General features: G+C 45.9%; 1 protein-coding gene across 1 annotated transcript in view; it reads right to left on the reverse strand.

Moving 5' to 3' along the window:
* Window positions 1–17,247, reverse strand: part of LOC109898720 (leucine-rich repeat-containing protein 4B) — a 36,337-nt gene that overhangs the window by 11,519 nt on the left and 7,571 nt on the right. Inside the window, exons 2-3 of the mRNA XM_031827899.1 lie at window positions 14,166–14,322; window positions 1,648–2,154 (exon numbers count right to left, since the gene is read on the reverse strand). Coding sequence (XP_031683759.1) covers window positions 1,648–1,893 — 246 coding nt within the window. The 5' untranslated portion in view covers window positions 1,894–2,154; window positions 14,166–14,322. The remainder of the gene's footprint in view (window positions 1–1,647; window positions 2,155–14,165; window positions 14,323–17,247) is intronic.

Below are 17,247 nucleotides of genomic sequence, written 5' to 3' on the forward strand. Positions count from 1 at the left end.
GTGGGGAGAGAGGGAGAGGGAGAATGTTAATATCTCACAACATGAAGAGTGACTAGACTGTGTAAACAGGGTGCAGCTCCAGTGGCTGTGACAGCTGGGTAGAGTGTGAAAGCAATAGCACAGGTGTGAATGCAGGGACACTATCGGAACATTACCATAATGTTTTATAAACATGAACATCAACTCAAATCTTACAGCGAGAGAAAACAAAAACTTCAAATCACTGATATGAGCCAAATCAAAATTCACAACACTTTAAAAACATTATGAACACAGAGGCTGAAATGATTAATTGTGGTGTATCCGTTTTGGTAAATGAACAGACAACAGACATGGTTGTTTTTCTCAGAGAGAAGATGTGCTGGTGCACTTGGACTGGGTGGGCCCCTGGATCTGGGCTGTCCAAACGGAGTTCATTTGTCCAGGCATCAGACACACAGCTAGTGAGCAGGACTAAAATCCCTTTAAATCTATTTTTAAAAATGTATTTAACCTTTATTTAACTAGGCAAGTCATCTATGGCTGTGTGAGATATTTGTGGGCAATGCTCTCAGTGAGGGAGGCAGTGAGAAGCTCCTGGAGCCAGGCCACTGCATCCACCTTATGTGGAGCAGGAGGGGGGAGGGTGATAGGGAGGGTGGGGGTGTTTAAGAGGGGAGTGGGAGCTGTCAAAGCTTTACTCTCAGGGTACTTGGGGGAGAGAAGAGAAAAAATAAACCAGAGAATCTAGGATGCCTCCAGGTGTTACAATATTTTTAGATTTTTAATCATTTCAAGTGGGGCTTCGGGATACAACAAATCCAATCAGAATCCGTTGGCTAAGAGGGAAGTGTAATGAATAGTGTTATTATTTCTTCATTTCATATTTTACCAAGCTGCATCTCTTTAACTCATAAGACCAAACCATGAGAGTTGATGTTCCCTTTTCCTTCTGTAGCCATCATGTACAGTTCAATCATCTGCCTTTCTGAGTGGGATAGAATGGCTGTCCACTTCCTCTCTCTGCAGTCACTTTACTGATTTACCACAAACTTTGCCAAAACTAAATGAGCATTAGCCTAAAACACTCTGTATCCAAATTCACAAATGGACTTAGCGTATTCAGCAACCTCGTGTCTGTGAAGTTGTCTAGACATTTCTAGAGTGCAGCACATTTCTGAGCGCAAAGTTCCTAAATACATAAAGTGAAAACAGCGGGAATATGTCTTCTATTACACGGCTGACATGCTGAGGACGTTCACATTGGGAAGCTGGGGTTAAATGGAGTGTCCCAGTGCAGCTGTAAAACCACAACAACTACCTTGGGGTTCTGACATACAATCTGCTAACACATGTGTTCCTGTTTCTTTGCTGTTTGCTGTGTTAATGTTTGATTTCCATATTAACATGACCTCCATTTGAATTGCAAAACGGTTGGGGAACACTTGTAGAACATAGGCATTATTCCATGGTAATTATGAGTGATGACAGGTAATTACATTGAAACAAGTATATAAAAACAGGCATTTACATAATGCTTACCAACATACAGTACACGCACACACTCATGCATGGGCATGCACGCACACAAACACACAGATACACACACACACAGTCAAACAAAATAAATTAACATAGTGGATAATGCTCAGCACAGTCCATATTTACCTCTATTGAATTCTCCTGCAGGTTGAGGTATCGTGTGTTGACTGATATGCTCTCAGGCACCCCATCCAGACTCTGTCTTGTACAGATGACTCGACTGGCCTGATTGGAGCAGCTGCAATGGGTGGGGCAGGGGGAGGCGGCCTCTACAAATTCTGGCCCAGAGAGGAGGAGCCGCAGTAGCAGCTGGACCAATAGGAGGAGGAGGGGAGAGGGGCAGGGAAGGCAGGTCACCGTGGTGATGCGCATGGCAACTGGGACATGACCCTGCCCTTTCTCCGAAGGTGTTGATCCCAAGATGATGGATTCCTCAACCAGGTTGACTTTGCTTAGTTTCTCCAGTGGCAATTTGTTCCTTTTAATGTTTCATTTTTAAAGGTGTTTTATCTTCCGTCTATCTCTGTTTTTTCCAGGGGGGTTTAACAGAAATATGTGCATAAACAGATGTTACTCCTTTTTTTCTGTCGTCTAGGGATTTGAGTGGGGCCTTTGAGAAGAATCCACGAGTTACTGTGAGAGAGAGAGAGAACACAGACATTAGAAATAGTACAGTATATTATGCTCCTCCAATTGGTTAGAAACATTTACACTGAGCAGAACTGATGGAAAAGTCAATATTCTTCCAGGTATAAGTTATTCTGAAAGGACTGTGGATCCTGTGCATAACTTGAGAAGCCTTAAAAGGTGCGTGTCATTGCTCATTAGTGAAGGTCAAGTTTTACAGCAAATCACTGTAGTGAACAGCAGTGTCATCAAACAATAGACATCTTTACAATATTGCAACTCTGGATCATGCTTTTCAGGTTACTGTCCACCCTTGGAATGACTATGTTATTCATGAATTGGTTCTACAGTCTCACGCGTTCAAGACAACAGTTCTCAGGACGACAGTACAATACCAATAATATTGTTTAAAGAGATTCTCTGGTACTTTTGTATACTTTTTAGCCAGTAGTTCTGAAAGTAAAGCTCACGATCCAAAAGTGGTCCCCGAAAATTGCGTACTACGTCACATACTGTTTGAGTAGATATGTCATTGCGCTCTCTCTCTCTCTCTCTCTGTGTGTGTGCCTCTTGCTAGCTGTCACTCAAATGGCGAGGGGCTGAAGCTCATTGGTTAGAACTCAAATTGCTAGGGGGCTGGCCCACAAATGTAGGGAAATGGCGCAGTACAGCCTTCAAACTAGGGATTTCATCGCTAATTGAGGTAAGACAGTAATTCTGCTCATATAATATGCATATATGAACTACACATTGACACATTAAGCCCAAAGCGGCAGATTTTAAAAAAATACTAAAGTTCCAGAGCATGTCTTTAAATCGCAGTGTCCAAACACTGAGTTGTGACTTCAACCCAAATCCTCTCTCTATTAGCATTGCACGGGTATTGGATTGATAGTACTAATTCTATTTCCATACTGGCTCTGTATTACATGCTCTAGGGGCCACAGAATGGTGGTGAAGGGAGCAGTCTTCCTTAACACTGATAGATAGTTAACTCTACCCAGGCTCCTGGAGCCGGTGAAGGAGAATTGCTCTCCCTCTGCAGGTCACTTAGACCTGAATAACCTTAAATAAGGGCATACAGTCCACTATTATTAATGATGATGGCTGTAATGATGGGACTCTGACACGCAAATACATTTCACACACTTGGCATTCACACTTGGCTCAGGGAAAAAAACAAGAGGAGAGATTGAGAGAGAGAAAGGGAGAGAGAGGGATTATTAATCTGATAGATGACTGTACAGCTGAAGGAAGAGAAGGGAATTATCAACACTACAGTAATAGATGAAAGAGAGGCAATGGGAGAGCGAATGAGGGGGTGAAGAGGGAGAGAAAGAGAGAGGGAGAGAGAGAAAGAACATGAGGTTGGGCAAAGTGGGAGAGAGAGAAAGTGAAACAGGGAGAGAGATGAGAGAGAGGGGTAGAGAAAGAACAAGATATTGGGGAGAGAGGGAGAGAAGGCAAGAGAAAGCGAGAGTGAGAGCGCAAGAGAGAGAGAGAGAGAGAGAGAGAGAGAGAGAGAGAGTGAGAGCAAGAGATTGGGGATAGAGGGAGAAAGAGAGGGAGATAAAGATAGATGGATGGAGTAGAGGGAGTGAGAGGGATGCTAGAGGAACAGAAGCAGAGGAGAGAGGGGGGGGTAGAGAAAGAACAAGATATTGGGGATAGAGGGAGATAAAGATAGATGGATGGAGTAGAGGGAGTAAGGGGGATGCTAGAGGGACAGAAGCAGAGGAGAGAGAGAAATAGTTGAGGGAATGAAAAAGAGAATGGTTGTAGAGAGAGGAAAAGATGGAGTAAGAAAAAATAAAGATTAAAAAGTATGAGGGAAAAATAGAGAGAGAGAGAGGCATTAATATGAATAAACTCAGAGAGAGGGGGGAGAAGATTAGATAGATAGATAGATAGATAGATAGATAGATAGATAGATAGATAGATAGATAGATATAGGGAGGGAGGGAGGGAGGGAGGGAGGGAGGGAGGGAGGGAGGGAGGGAGGGAGGGAGGGAGGGAGGGAGGGAGGGAGGGAGGGAGGGAGGGAGGGAGGGAGGGAGGGAGGGAGGGAGGGAGGGAGGGAGGGAGGGAGGGGAAAGACTCAATAGAGAGATGAATATAAAGTAGACAGAGATGGAGGGAGGGGAACAACACAGAGATGCATATAAAACAGAGAGAGTAATGGAGAGATGGAGGGGAAAGACAATACAGAAGAATTAATTTAAAAAGATGGAGATGGGTGCACAGAAGAGATTTCTCTCACTGAACGCAGATGAGTAGGGAAAGAGAGAAGGGGAAAGAAAGAGGGAGCAAAAGAGGGGTGAGATTGATCAATAATTTGTACGCAGAGTGCAATGACATTAAAACACAAACAAGGACACTGTGATAAATCATATCTCCAGCACCATCTCTGTGTGATAGAAGTGAACAGGACACAGGTCCGGTCCTGACCTGCTGCTGCTGGGACCGTCACAGCTCTAGACCAGAACCAGTAGGGTACTGGGACAGTCACAGTTCTAGAACCAGATACTGTGTACTGGAACTGTCAGTCACAGCTCTAGACCAGAACCAGTAGGGTACTGGGACAGTCACAGTTCTAGACCAGAACCAGTAGGGTACTGGGACAGTCACAGTTCTAGACCAGAACCAGTAGGGTACTGGGACAGTCACAGTTCTAGACCAGAACCAGTAGGGTACTGGGACAGTCACAGTTCTAGACCAGAACCAGTAGGATACTGGGACACTCACAGCTCTAGACCAGAACCAGTAGGATACTGGGACAGTCACCCACAGCTCTAGACCAGAACCAGTAGGATACTGGGACAGTCACAGCTCTAGAACCGTCAGTCACAGCTCTAGACCAGAACCAGTAGGGTACTGGGACAGTCACAGTTCTAGACCAGAACCAGTAGGGTACTGGGACAGTCACTCACAGCTCTAGACCAGAACCAGGGTACTGGGACAGTCACTCACAGCTCTAGACCAGAACCAGGGTACTGGGAGTGTCAAAACTCTAGACCAGAACCAGTAGGGTACTGGGACAGTCACAGCTCTAGACCAGAACCAGTAGGATACTGGGACAGTCACTCACAGCTCTAGACCAGAACCAGTAGGATACTGGGACCAGTTCCATCACAGCTCTAGACCAGAACCAGTAGGGTACTGGGACAGTCACAGTTCTAGACCAGAACCAGTAGGGTACTGGGACCGTCACACACAGTTCTAGACCAGAACCAGTAGGGTACTGGGACAGTCACAACTCTAGACCAAACCAGTAGGGTACTGGGACAGTCCAAACTCTAGACCAGAACCAGTAGGATACTGGGACAGTCACAGTTCTAGACCAGAACCAGTAGGGTACCGGGACAGTCACAGTTCTAGACCAGAACCAGTAGGGTACCGGGACAGTCACAGTTCTAGACCAGAACCAGTAGGGTACCGGGACAGTCACAGTTCTAGACCAGAACCAGTAGGGTACTGGGACAGTCACAGTTCTAGACCAGAACCAGTAGGGTACCGGGACAGTCACAGTTCTAGACCAGAACCAGTAGGGTACTGGGACAGTCACAGTTCTAGACCAGAACCAGTAGGGTACTGGGACAGTCACAGTTCTAGACCAGAACCAGTAGGGTACCGGGACAGTCACAGTTCTAGACCAGAACCAGTAGGGTACTGGGACAGTCACAGTTCTAGACCAGAACCAGTAGGGTACTGGGACAGTCACAGCTCTAGACCAGAACCAGTAGGGTACTGGGACAGTCACAGCTCTAGACCAGAACCAGTAGGGTACTGGGACATTCACAGCTCTAGACCAGAACCAGTAGTCACTATGGACATAACACTGGACCCTTATACGGCAAGCTTGTCACAATGTTAAATACAGATAAAACGACACTCCTTGTCATGACAAAAACATTTTTGGCAAGACAAGGAATGGCAAGGCGTGGGATGTTAGCGCAAACAGACTGATATATACCCAGGCTACCTCAGATTTGGTACCTCCCTGCGTTTGCGTGAAACTTTGAGGCAAATCTCTTAGAAGCATACCTCCACATCATATGCTGTGACATCATCATATACATCATCCCCATGACAGTTTCATTTAAATATTGTCTTTCAGTGCCAATCTCACAGCGGGAAAGAATCATTTAAATCTGCATTTAATGTTCTGAAAAACGAATCCCCGGTGTTTCTCTTCTCTATCGTGGCCCCCGGTGTTTCTCTTCTCTATCGTGGCTATTATGTGCATCCCAGCATATGTAACATAACAACAGACTGCAGGCATTACCCTTGAAATGACAGCCACCTCTATGTTTCATTTTAGCCACCATTAGGACTGATGTGTAAGTACGGCAGTTATTTTGGGGAGACGACAGCTGATCCAAATCAAAGGGAGCCGAGGGAGATGGGATGAGATGTGAGGCTGAGAGAGAGATGCAGGCTGAGATAGTTTGGTTGGTTAGTGAGGAGTGGAGTGGAGTCCATCGAGGAACTGGAAGTAGTTGGAGTTGGCGTCTGCTTCACTGTTGTCGAATCGCAGTCACCATCAACATTTTAGTGGCCTCTGCCTGTCTCCATCTCTCTCTAGGTCACTCTCTTTCTGCTCTCTCTCTCTCTCCTCCAATCCTATTTTTCTCTCCTCTCTCCCCATGTGTTGCTGCTGTGTCCAGTGGCTGTGGAAATACTGCATTGACCTCTCAGTTTGATGAACGATTAACCTGCTACACTGACACATATTAACCCCTTGATCTCGGTTCTCTGTCTGCCTCGCAGGAGATCACTGTCGCTTCAATCGTTCCCCTGTTTTCTCACTTTCTCTCAATTCAAATCTTAGCCAAGAGAGTAACCATGGTTACCTATTCACCACACTATGCCCCTTTCTCCCTCTTCAGCTGTATCCCACCCTTTACACATGCCCCTCCCCTCTGCCACTCATTAAAAAGCAACATTGTTTTTGAAGAGACAGACAGACAGACAGACAGACAGACAGACAGACAGACAGACAGACAGACAGACAGACAGACAGACAGACAGACAGACAGACAGACAGACAGACAGACAGACAGACAGACAGACAGACAATCTCCAGTGGTGCTCTGCCATCCTAACAGTTTGGAACTGGGAGCCAGCCATCAATAATGAGTGTGCAGACACCACGATGTCAGCTCAATAGACAGAGCCCAGGCACCCAGTAGACAGACAGAGCTCCTATCTATTCTACTATCTGTATGTAGAGAGGAGACCCCTGACCTATCTGATCAGACTGATCAGAAATGCGAAACGCGATAGAAATGTTAAGGCCATTTTGATTGAGCCGACACATGCAGCGTTTACCATGAATGCAGTCTCCGTTAACGCGGGAACATTGCCTTTACATTTCAATCACGCTGTCCGTGATACAGATTGAGTCCCTGGCCGGGGTTAGAACATAACACCCAAGATGGTGACAGATAATATTCTTGACCTCTTCTTCTTGACCTCTCCTGTTACCAACAATTTTTACAAACTCATTTTCAAGAGCTCGAGTGTCATGAAACTGTTGAAAGTTACTGCAGAGAGGTCTATCATTTCCCCGCCCTCCCGCCTAACTTCCACAGTGAGCCCGCTCTCTGTTATCATGGGATCTACACTGAACAGCTCACAGCGGAGAAGTGTAAGATATGATAAATCAGCACTAATATGATTACCCTGTGTGTCTGCTGGTTAACGTTGGCTGTTTTTTACTCTCCCCAGCCCACAATCTCTCTCTGTTTATCCCTTCTAGTGGAAAAGCAGCTCATGCAGGATAATACTCAGGAGCCAACCCCAAAATAAAACCATGCCACCGAAGAAAAACTAAATCCCTTGATACAGTATTTATTTGAAACAACTATGTTGACAACATTTCAAATGCGGTAACTTTAAGCTACTGGTTTGTTGGCAGATATTAGCAGCAGTCTTCATGTTTTGTTCTTACAGTAGTTCTCAGCCATAGAGGTGCTTGGTTCACGTTATTCTACATATTAAACTTCTGTGTAATCCAATAGAACAACTACACACAATCTAGACTAAAATGTTGGGCTGATGTACTCATCCTACTTCATTTTACTCTCACATTCAGAGCCACTTGTAAATGTTTAAAGCATTTGAATAACAGCCAAGTGAAATTTACTCTGGGACCAAAGACCAGGAGCTTTTACATAAATGAAAAGGAGAATACTGCATCATTACACAGTCCCCGATTTAATGGAAAACAAAAACATGGTTTTATTCTGCAGGAGGAACACAGTCACGCACAGACTAGTGGAGGGAAACCAACGGAAAACACACACACACACACACACACCTATTATTTTCTACTGAGCCAGTTACTCTATGATCACCTTCCTATCTATTATTATTTCTTATTGTTGTTGCATTGTCCAGAAGGAACCTGCAAGTCAGCATTTTGTTAGACAGTGTACATGTGTATCCTGTACATACTGTCTGACTAATACAACTTCAAACTTGGAAAAAAACAGAAATTCACACAGACACACACACACAAACACACACCTACAAACACACACACACACACACACACACACACACACACACACACACACACACACACACACACACACACACACACACACACACACACACACACACACACACACACACCTTTTCAATAGGCAAAACAAAGCTACACTTGTATGCCACTGCCTTGCTAACCGAGGTACACTGAGAGGAAGCCTATAGGAAGCCTCCTCCAGCTTCACCCCTACCCTGATACACCTCCTCCCTACACTGATACACCTCCTCCCTACCCTGATACACCTCCTCCCTACCCTGATACACCTCCATCCCTACCCTGATACACCTCCATCCCTACCCTGATACACCTCCACCCCTACCCTGATACACCTCCATCCCTACCCTGATACTCTCCACCCCTACCCTGATACACCTCCATCCCTACCCTGATACACCTCCACCCCTACCCTGATACACCTCCATCCCTACCCTGATACTCTCCACCCCTACCCTGATACACCTCCATCCCTACACTGATACACCTCCACCCCTACCCTGATACACCTCCACCCCTACCCTGATACACCTCCCCCCTACCCTGATACACCTCCTCCCCTACCCTGATACACCTCCACCCCTACCCTGATACACCTCCACCCCTACCCTGATACACCTCCCCCCAACCCTGATACACCTCCTCCCCTACCCTGATAAACCTCCTCCCCTACCCTGATACACCTCCTCCCCTACCCTGATACACCTCCTCCCCTACCCTGATACACCTCCACCCCTACCCTGATACACCTCCACCCCTACCCTGATACACCTCCATCCCTACCCTCATACACCTCCATCCCTACCCTCATACACCTCCACCCCTACCCTGATGCACCTCCACCCCTACCCTGATGCACCTCCACCCCTACCCTGATGTACCTCCACCCCTACCCTGATGCACCTCCACCCCTACCCTGATGCACCTCCATCCCTACCCTGATGCACCTCCACCCCTACCCTGATACACCTCCACCCTTGTTGTTGAATGACAGCTGACATCACATGCCCACACACACACATGCACACGCACACACACGCACACACAATTCAGGGTGTGCTATAAGCAGCGTGAATAACAGTGTGGTAACTTCCTGCTTTGAGTTGGCTCAGTAATACCTGATTTATGTGGATCTCAGGGGAGGAAGCCCCCAGGTTATTGAAATATTGTGCACAGGGTTCGAGTGGGGATGTTAGTACAGGTAAATCAATGGTAGCAGTCAATACCCTACCTGGGCTAAAGGCACAGGAGGTCAGCTACCAGATTCAGCTGAAAACACTACTATTGTGCTGCATATTGATTTCAACCATCATCCCGCATTTTTTACCCACACAGGTTTCTATAAAGCACATTTTTGTATGTCAGAGGCAACATCCGTTTTGGACGGTTGGTAATCCATATTTATGCAAATTATGATACAACATAATGTATCATAAGTCATTGAATAAATATTGCAGAGTTCTCGATTTATAAATGATGAGACAAACCTTAACACCTTCAAAATAGCCGGGATAAATTGTAAAGCAAGACTTTATTTGTTGAGACTTAGCACTACACATTCACTGGACTTTACACACACACACTCACTCTATACGTAGACACATCAAGCAGTCTCTCTCAATGCACACACAGTCTGTGTGCTTCATTTGAATTCAGGATGCAAAGTGAAGGCCTGATCTATTCAGAATTGCTCATACAGGACAAAGAGAGAGAGAGAGAGAGAGAGAGAGAGAGAGAGAGAGAGAGAGAGAGAGAGAGCTAGCCCTCCTCTCCTTCTGAGAGAGGGCCATGAGCAGCAGATTAAAAGTCAGTGTGTTCATCACCCTTCTAAAGCACTCCCATTAGCACACATTACATTACCTTCCCCACATGTTCAAATCCCTCACTGCAAGCTTCATACGACTCATCATTGCATGCCGGGATGAAAGACCTTTCAATGTTAACATCTTAACTCTAACATTGTCACGCCCTGACCTTAGATATCTCTGTTTTTCTATATATTTTGGTTAGGTCAGGGTGTGACTAGGGTGGGTACTCTACTTTTTGTATGTCTAAGGTTTTTGTATGTCTAGGGGTTTTTGTATGTCTATGTTGGCCTGATATGTTTCCCAATCAAAGACAGGTAACCATTTTCCTCATTTGTGTTGTGGGATCTTGACTATGTTGAGTTGCCTGTCTGCACTAAGTTGTATAGCTTCACATTTCGTTCGTTGGTTTTATTGTTTTTTGTTAAGTGTTTCATTCATTAAAAGAGAATGTACGCATACAACGCTGCGCCTTGGTCTCACTCATACGATGATCATGACAAACATTCACTAGATGCCTTCAAAAAGTATTCATACCCCTTATTTTTTTCCACATTCTGTTGTGTTACTGCCTGAATTCAAAAATTCACCTACACACACTAATCCATAATGACAAAGTGAAAACATGTTTTTAGAAATTTTTGCAAATGTATTGAAAATGAAATACAGACATATCTAATTTACAAAAGTGTTCATACCCCTGAGTCAATGTAGAAGCACATTTGGCAATTAAAGCTTTGAGTCATCTTGGGTATGTCTGTCTCAGCTTTGAGTCATCTTGGGTATGTCTGTCTCAGCTTTGAGTCATCTTGGGTATGTCTGTCTCAGCTTTGAGTCATCTTGGGTATGTCTGTATCAGCTTTGAGTCATCTGGATTTGGGGATTTTCTCCCATTCCTCCTTGCAGATGTCTTTCCACAGATTTTCAATGGGATTAAAGTCTGGGCTTTGGCTGGGCCACTCAAGGACTTTCAGATTCTTGTTCTGAAGCCATTCCAGCGTTGCTTTGGCTGTATGCTTGGGGTCCTTCTCCTGTTGGAACATAAATCTTCGCCCCAGTCTATGGTTTTAGGCTGGGTTTCTGTACAGCACTTTGAGATATCAGCTGGTGTACGAAGGGCTATATAAATAAATTTGATTTGATATGGTCGTTTGCACTCTGAAGCACACTAGAAATTGTTTTATACCCTTCCCCAGATATATACCTCATCACAATTCTATTTTGGAGAAGTATGGACAGTTCCTTGGACTTCATGGTGTTAAGGATTGGCCTGTATTTGGCTCCATTCATTTCCCCCTCTATCCTTACCAGTCTCCCTGGCGATGAAAAGCATTCCCATAGCATGATGCTGCCACCACCATGCTTCAAGGTAGGAATGGTGTTATATGAGCAGTGCCTGGCTTTCTACAGACATAGCGCTTTGCATTCAGGCCAAAGAGTTACGTTTTTCTCTTATTAGACCACACAATCTATTGCCTTATGCTATCAGTGTTTCACGTGCCTTTTTGCAAATCCAGGCATGCTGTCATGTGCCTTTCTCTCAGAAGTGGCTTCCGTCTGGCCACTCTCCCATAAAGCCCAGATTGGTGAAATGCTGTAAAGACTGTTGTCCTTCTGGCAGGTTCTGCCATCTCAGCCAAGGAACTCTGTAGTTCTGTCAGAGAGGTCCTTCTGGTCCGGTTGCTAAGTTTGGTCAGACGGCCAGCTATAAGAAGTCCCCCCACCCACCCAATGATGGAGACCACTGTGCTCTTGGAAACTTTCAACACTCTACAAATTGTGGTATACCCTTCCCCAGATATGTGCCTCATCACAATCTTGGAGATGTACAGACAGTTCCTTGGACTTTATGGTATATATTCTGCTCTGACATGCACTGTCAACTGTGGGACCTTAGAGAGGTGTGTTTCTTTATAAATCATGTCCAAACAATTGAATTGGCAACAGGTGGACTCCAAGTTGTCATGACATCTCAAGGATGATCAAAGGACATTGAATGCACCTGAACTCAATTTGGAGTGTCATAGCAAAGGGATGTGAATGCTTGAAATGAGATATTTCGGTATTTCATTTTCAATAAATTTGCTTACATTTCTAAAAACATGTTTTCATTTTGTCATTATGGGGTATTGTGTGTAGATGGATGAGAAATAAATCTATTTAATCCATTTTGAATTCAGGCTGTAACACATATAAATGTGGAAAAAATCAAGAGGTATGAATACTTTCTGAAGGCACTGTAGGTGAACCAACGTTCTGTTCAAATGATCACTGTCCTCTCTGTTCCGGAGCCTTAGTTGCGAGATGCCGATTTTGTGAACAATTAATCCATATTTAAGGGTGTTAAGCATGTTGATACACTCAATTCCTGTGCACTGAGGGGGAAGCCGGAGTCAGCCGTTCATCAACATGTCTCTCAGCCATTTACAGAGCCATGTAAACGGCTCCCTTTCACCGGCTCTGTTCAAAGCCCCCTCCGCACACAGCATAGCTCAGCACTGCTTGTTGCTCCAAGCTATTTTTGTGAGAACTTGCTTCAGCATTTTTTCCGTCAAACCTTGTTTTTCAAGTTGCCTTTTCCACTGCAGGGGAAAAGCACGCAAGCATGTGTGTAGGGTTGTTTTTGTGGGGTTAAAATATGATGTGTTTTACAGAATGCATAGAATGTGTTTGTGCATTTATCCTCACTTGTTCTGTGTGTGTCACATTCTGTGTGTGTCTACATTCTATGTGTGTAACATTCTGTGTGTCTACAGTGCTATATGTGCATTTTTGAATGTATATCCTTATGTGTGACGGCACATTTCATATGTGGGTGCGTTAAGATCCTACAGTGCTGTGTGAGAGTGTGTGAATTTTTGGACAAATAAGCATAGTGTGTGTATTTGTGTGTGTATATGTTTTGTGTGATAAGTAACACTCCTCCATCCGTCCAGGCCTTGCCCCAGCATGCTCTATGACTGACACACTGACTAATACACAGACAGATAAACACCCTCACTGAGAAACACGATAAGGATTCGCCTAGGAAACACTGACACAGACTGACAGATGGACGTCTCCATGGAGACCAGTCACCAAGACTGACACCATGTCAGTCTTTATCACAGCAGAGTGCCGTGCCAACAAAATCATTACGAGAGTTAGAGACAGATACAGAGAGAGAGAAATGGAGGGATAGATGGATGAATTGAGGGACAGTGAGAGAGAGAAACATGGAAAACGTACTTTATATGGAGTGAAAAAGGTATTGGCTGAGAATATGGAGGAGGAAACAGGAAAGAAACAAGCTTGTAATACCTGACAGCAGGGCACCTCTTTATCACAGGACACGTCCCTGTCATCCCTTCCTTCTGCTTTACTGTTCTAACATGCCTTCTTGGTCTCACCCCATCATTCACATCTCACTTAGTTTTACTCCATCCACTCCCTCTATCATCCCTCTTCTTTTCCTCTGATCTTTCAATCCTCTCTTTGTATAATGCTTGTGTCTCTCTCTCCTCACCCCTTTCAGTCCGACTGCTCTTTCCACACCTCTCCTCTCTCCTCCGCTGGTTTCTACACCATTCCCCTCTCCACGATCTCTCTCCACCCCTCTCTCCCACGCTGTGCGAAATAGAAGCGCTCGCGCAGACTCGGGTTGCCATAGTGACCTGCTCACTCACCATCTTGCGTGTCTCCGTCACTTCAGCAGCAGGGGTGTCCGTCACCTGGCTCTGCAGTTCCCAACACGGGGCAGCTCCATCACTTCACACTGAGGACTGGGGCCTGGCCTGGGGGCTGGGGCTCTCACTCACTGGTGCTGCTGCACCCAGTAAAAAACTAGGAGAGAAACAAATGCAAGAATAGCAAAATATATAAATAAATGAGTACAACTGAGTCAACAGTCTCCATATAACCCCATCCAGCAGACCTCTGAGAAGAGATAAAATAATAAAGGCGTGCGTGTTGTTCACCATGGCACTCAGAATAATCATCCTTCCTAACCATAGGGCAGAATCAGTGATTTATCGCAGTAATCATGTATGACGTCACTAACTGCAGCCTGCCTGCTCCTCTCTGGCCTTCAGAGAGCTCTACTAGGAGACACTGGGGGCTGCTCTCCCCCACTGTCACATTCTCCCTGTGACATCACCAGCCTGGATGTGTAGCCCTCTGCCTATGTGTCCTTCTCAGTCATGTTCCCACTCAGCTTGTTGAGCATTGTTGGAGTGACCTCACCAAACAGTGACCTTACCAAACGGTCAACCAAAAATACCACTTGGTAAAATACCACACATTTTAGTCATTTAGCAGATTCTCTTATCCAGAGCAATTAGGGTTAAGTGCCTTGCTCAAGAGCACATCAACAGATTTTTCAACTAGTTGGCTCAGGGATTCGAACCAGCAACCTTTTGGTTACTGGCCCAATGCTGTTAACCGTTAGGCTACCTGCCACTCCATGATGCTTTGTGGTCATCATAATCATGGCAAGATCATTGCAATGTCTAGTTGCTGCATTACTACCATTATCATCATCACCATTACACTGTAATAAACATCATCCTCACAGGCATGCAGGCGCTAACTGTAGTGCTCTCTGATCACACACAGCCAGTCAAGCAGACAGAGGAAAAGCCCCTAGCCTCAGTTTGTCTGACTTTGCATGGCTGTATTGAGCTCTTATGTTGCCACTGACCCGAAAAAAAACTCCCTCAAGATATTGTGCCTTGATGCAGCCAAGCTGCCATGGCTCCAAAGAAGAGAGGTCACTGAAATGACCACTTTCATTACTAACACGTGATCTAACCAAAGTCCCCCACCCCACTACCATCACCCAACCGGCTTAGCCAATATACGACCAAACCATGTAAAACCGACTGCTTTCATTACCCAACCAATTTTTAATAACATGATCCAACCGTAACCCTCCCGCTTCCAGTCACCCATGTGACACATGAGTGAGCAGCAGCATGATCGCGTTCCATTATGCGACCGGCTTTACTAACACATGGTCGAACCTTATAGTATAGCCGACCACTCTCACTCCCATGGAGCACATGAAGGAAAACCATCTATGGCCCCCAATCCCTACCCAGCAGTCCCTACCCAGCAGTCCCTACCCAGCGGTCCCTACCCAGTGGTCCCTACCCAGCGGTCCCTACCCAGCGGTCCCTACCCAGTGGTCCCTACCCAGCGGTCCCTACCCAGCGGTCCCTACCCAGTGTTCCCTACCCAGCTGTCCCTACCCGGCGGTCCCTACCCGGCGGTCCCTACCCAGCGGTCTAGTAGAGCCGACCACTGTCACTCCCATGGAGCAGATGAAGGAAATCCATCTATGGCCCCCAATCCCTACCCAGCGGTCCCTACCCAGCGGTCCCTACCCAGCGGTCCCTACCCAGCGGTCCCTACCCAGCGGTCCTTACCCAGCAGTCCCTACCCAGCGGCCCCTACCCAGCGGTCCTTACCCAGCGGTCCTTACCCAGCAGTCCCTACCCAGCGGCCCCTACCCAGCGGTCCCTACCCAGCGGTCCTTACCCAGCGGTCCCTACCCAGCGGTCCCAACCCAGCGGTCCCTACCCAGCGGTCCCAATCTAGCGGTCCCTACCCAGCAGTCCCTACCTAGTGGTCCCAACCCAGCAGTCCCTACCCAGCGGTCCCTACCCAGCGGTCCCTACCCAGCGGTCTAGTAGAGCCGACCACTGTCACTCCCACAGTACCTTTCATTAACATAATAAGCTAACCCATTTATGGCTCCCAGTCTCTACGCAGACTCCCCTGCTGTAAGGTACATAGACATGAGCACATCCCCCCCAGGGGAAATTCCACTATTTCTAATGATGTCAACTCAATGGATTATGGTATTCATTTGATATCATTAACCATTGTCATTCTCCCCAACTATTTTTCAATTATTAATGCCAGTCATCATGGCCCCAGAAGGGCCGACACCCAGGCCAAGGCTGGACACTCAATCAAACCAATCACAGCTAATTATATCTGCTCTGTCATCAGTGGCAGATGGCTTAGCAGCTCTGCTGAGAATGGGTCAGTCAGTGCTCATGCAATATCCAGACTCTGGTTATTCAGATTGAAGTGATGCCAGATCATGCAAAAGGAAACCTAGATCTTTGTTCTTCCCTCCTGTGGTTAGGACAATGTATGGGCACATGAGGGGACAATGTATAGGCACATGAAGGGACAATGTATAGGCACATGTGGGGACAAATGCTGATATGTGTGACATGATAACAGAGGCTGTAATGCCATGCGGTTCATCACACTGCATTATTCAGGGACAGCCCTAGGTTGTTCCCACAAAATCAGCCTATCATAGCTGATCAGCAAGTCTCTCCAGCATGCTAGCAGTCAACTTCAACCTCCATCCTGTCGACACCAGCAAGTTGGGCTGCTATCAATCAATGACAATCCCAGCCTACATAGAGATCAGCCAACTTCTTGCCCTATTGAGAATAGGGCCAGTCTCATCTATATCCCCCTATTTTCTATTAAATATTTTAGATATTTTCTTTTAAAAAGTCAAAAGTTTCTCACACACACACACAACCACATCCACCCACACACATACACATTTATCCAGTAAAATACACACATCTTACTGTGGTATTGTCTCTCTAACATAACATTCCAAAATGGTGAACAGAACTGTGCAGATTGACAATGCTCAAGTCTGAAAGCACTTGATTCAGGTGACAAGAGCCCTGAGAGGTTAAGGCATTATCTCCCAGTCCCAGACAGCTTTGCTCT

The sequence above is a fragment of the Oncorhynchus kisutch genome, linkage group LG6, assembly GCF_002021735.2.
Source record: "Oncorhynchus kisutch isolate 150728-3 linkage group LG6, Okis_V2, whole genome shotgun sequence".
NCBI classification, from domain to species: domain Eukaryota; kingdom Metazoa; phylum Chordata; class Actinopteri; order Salmoniformes; family Salmonidae; genus Oncorhynchus; species Oncorhynchus kisutch.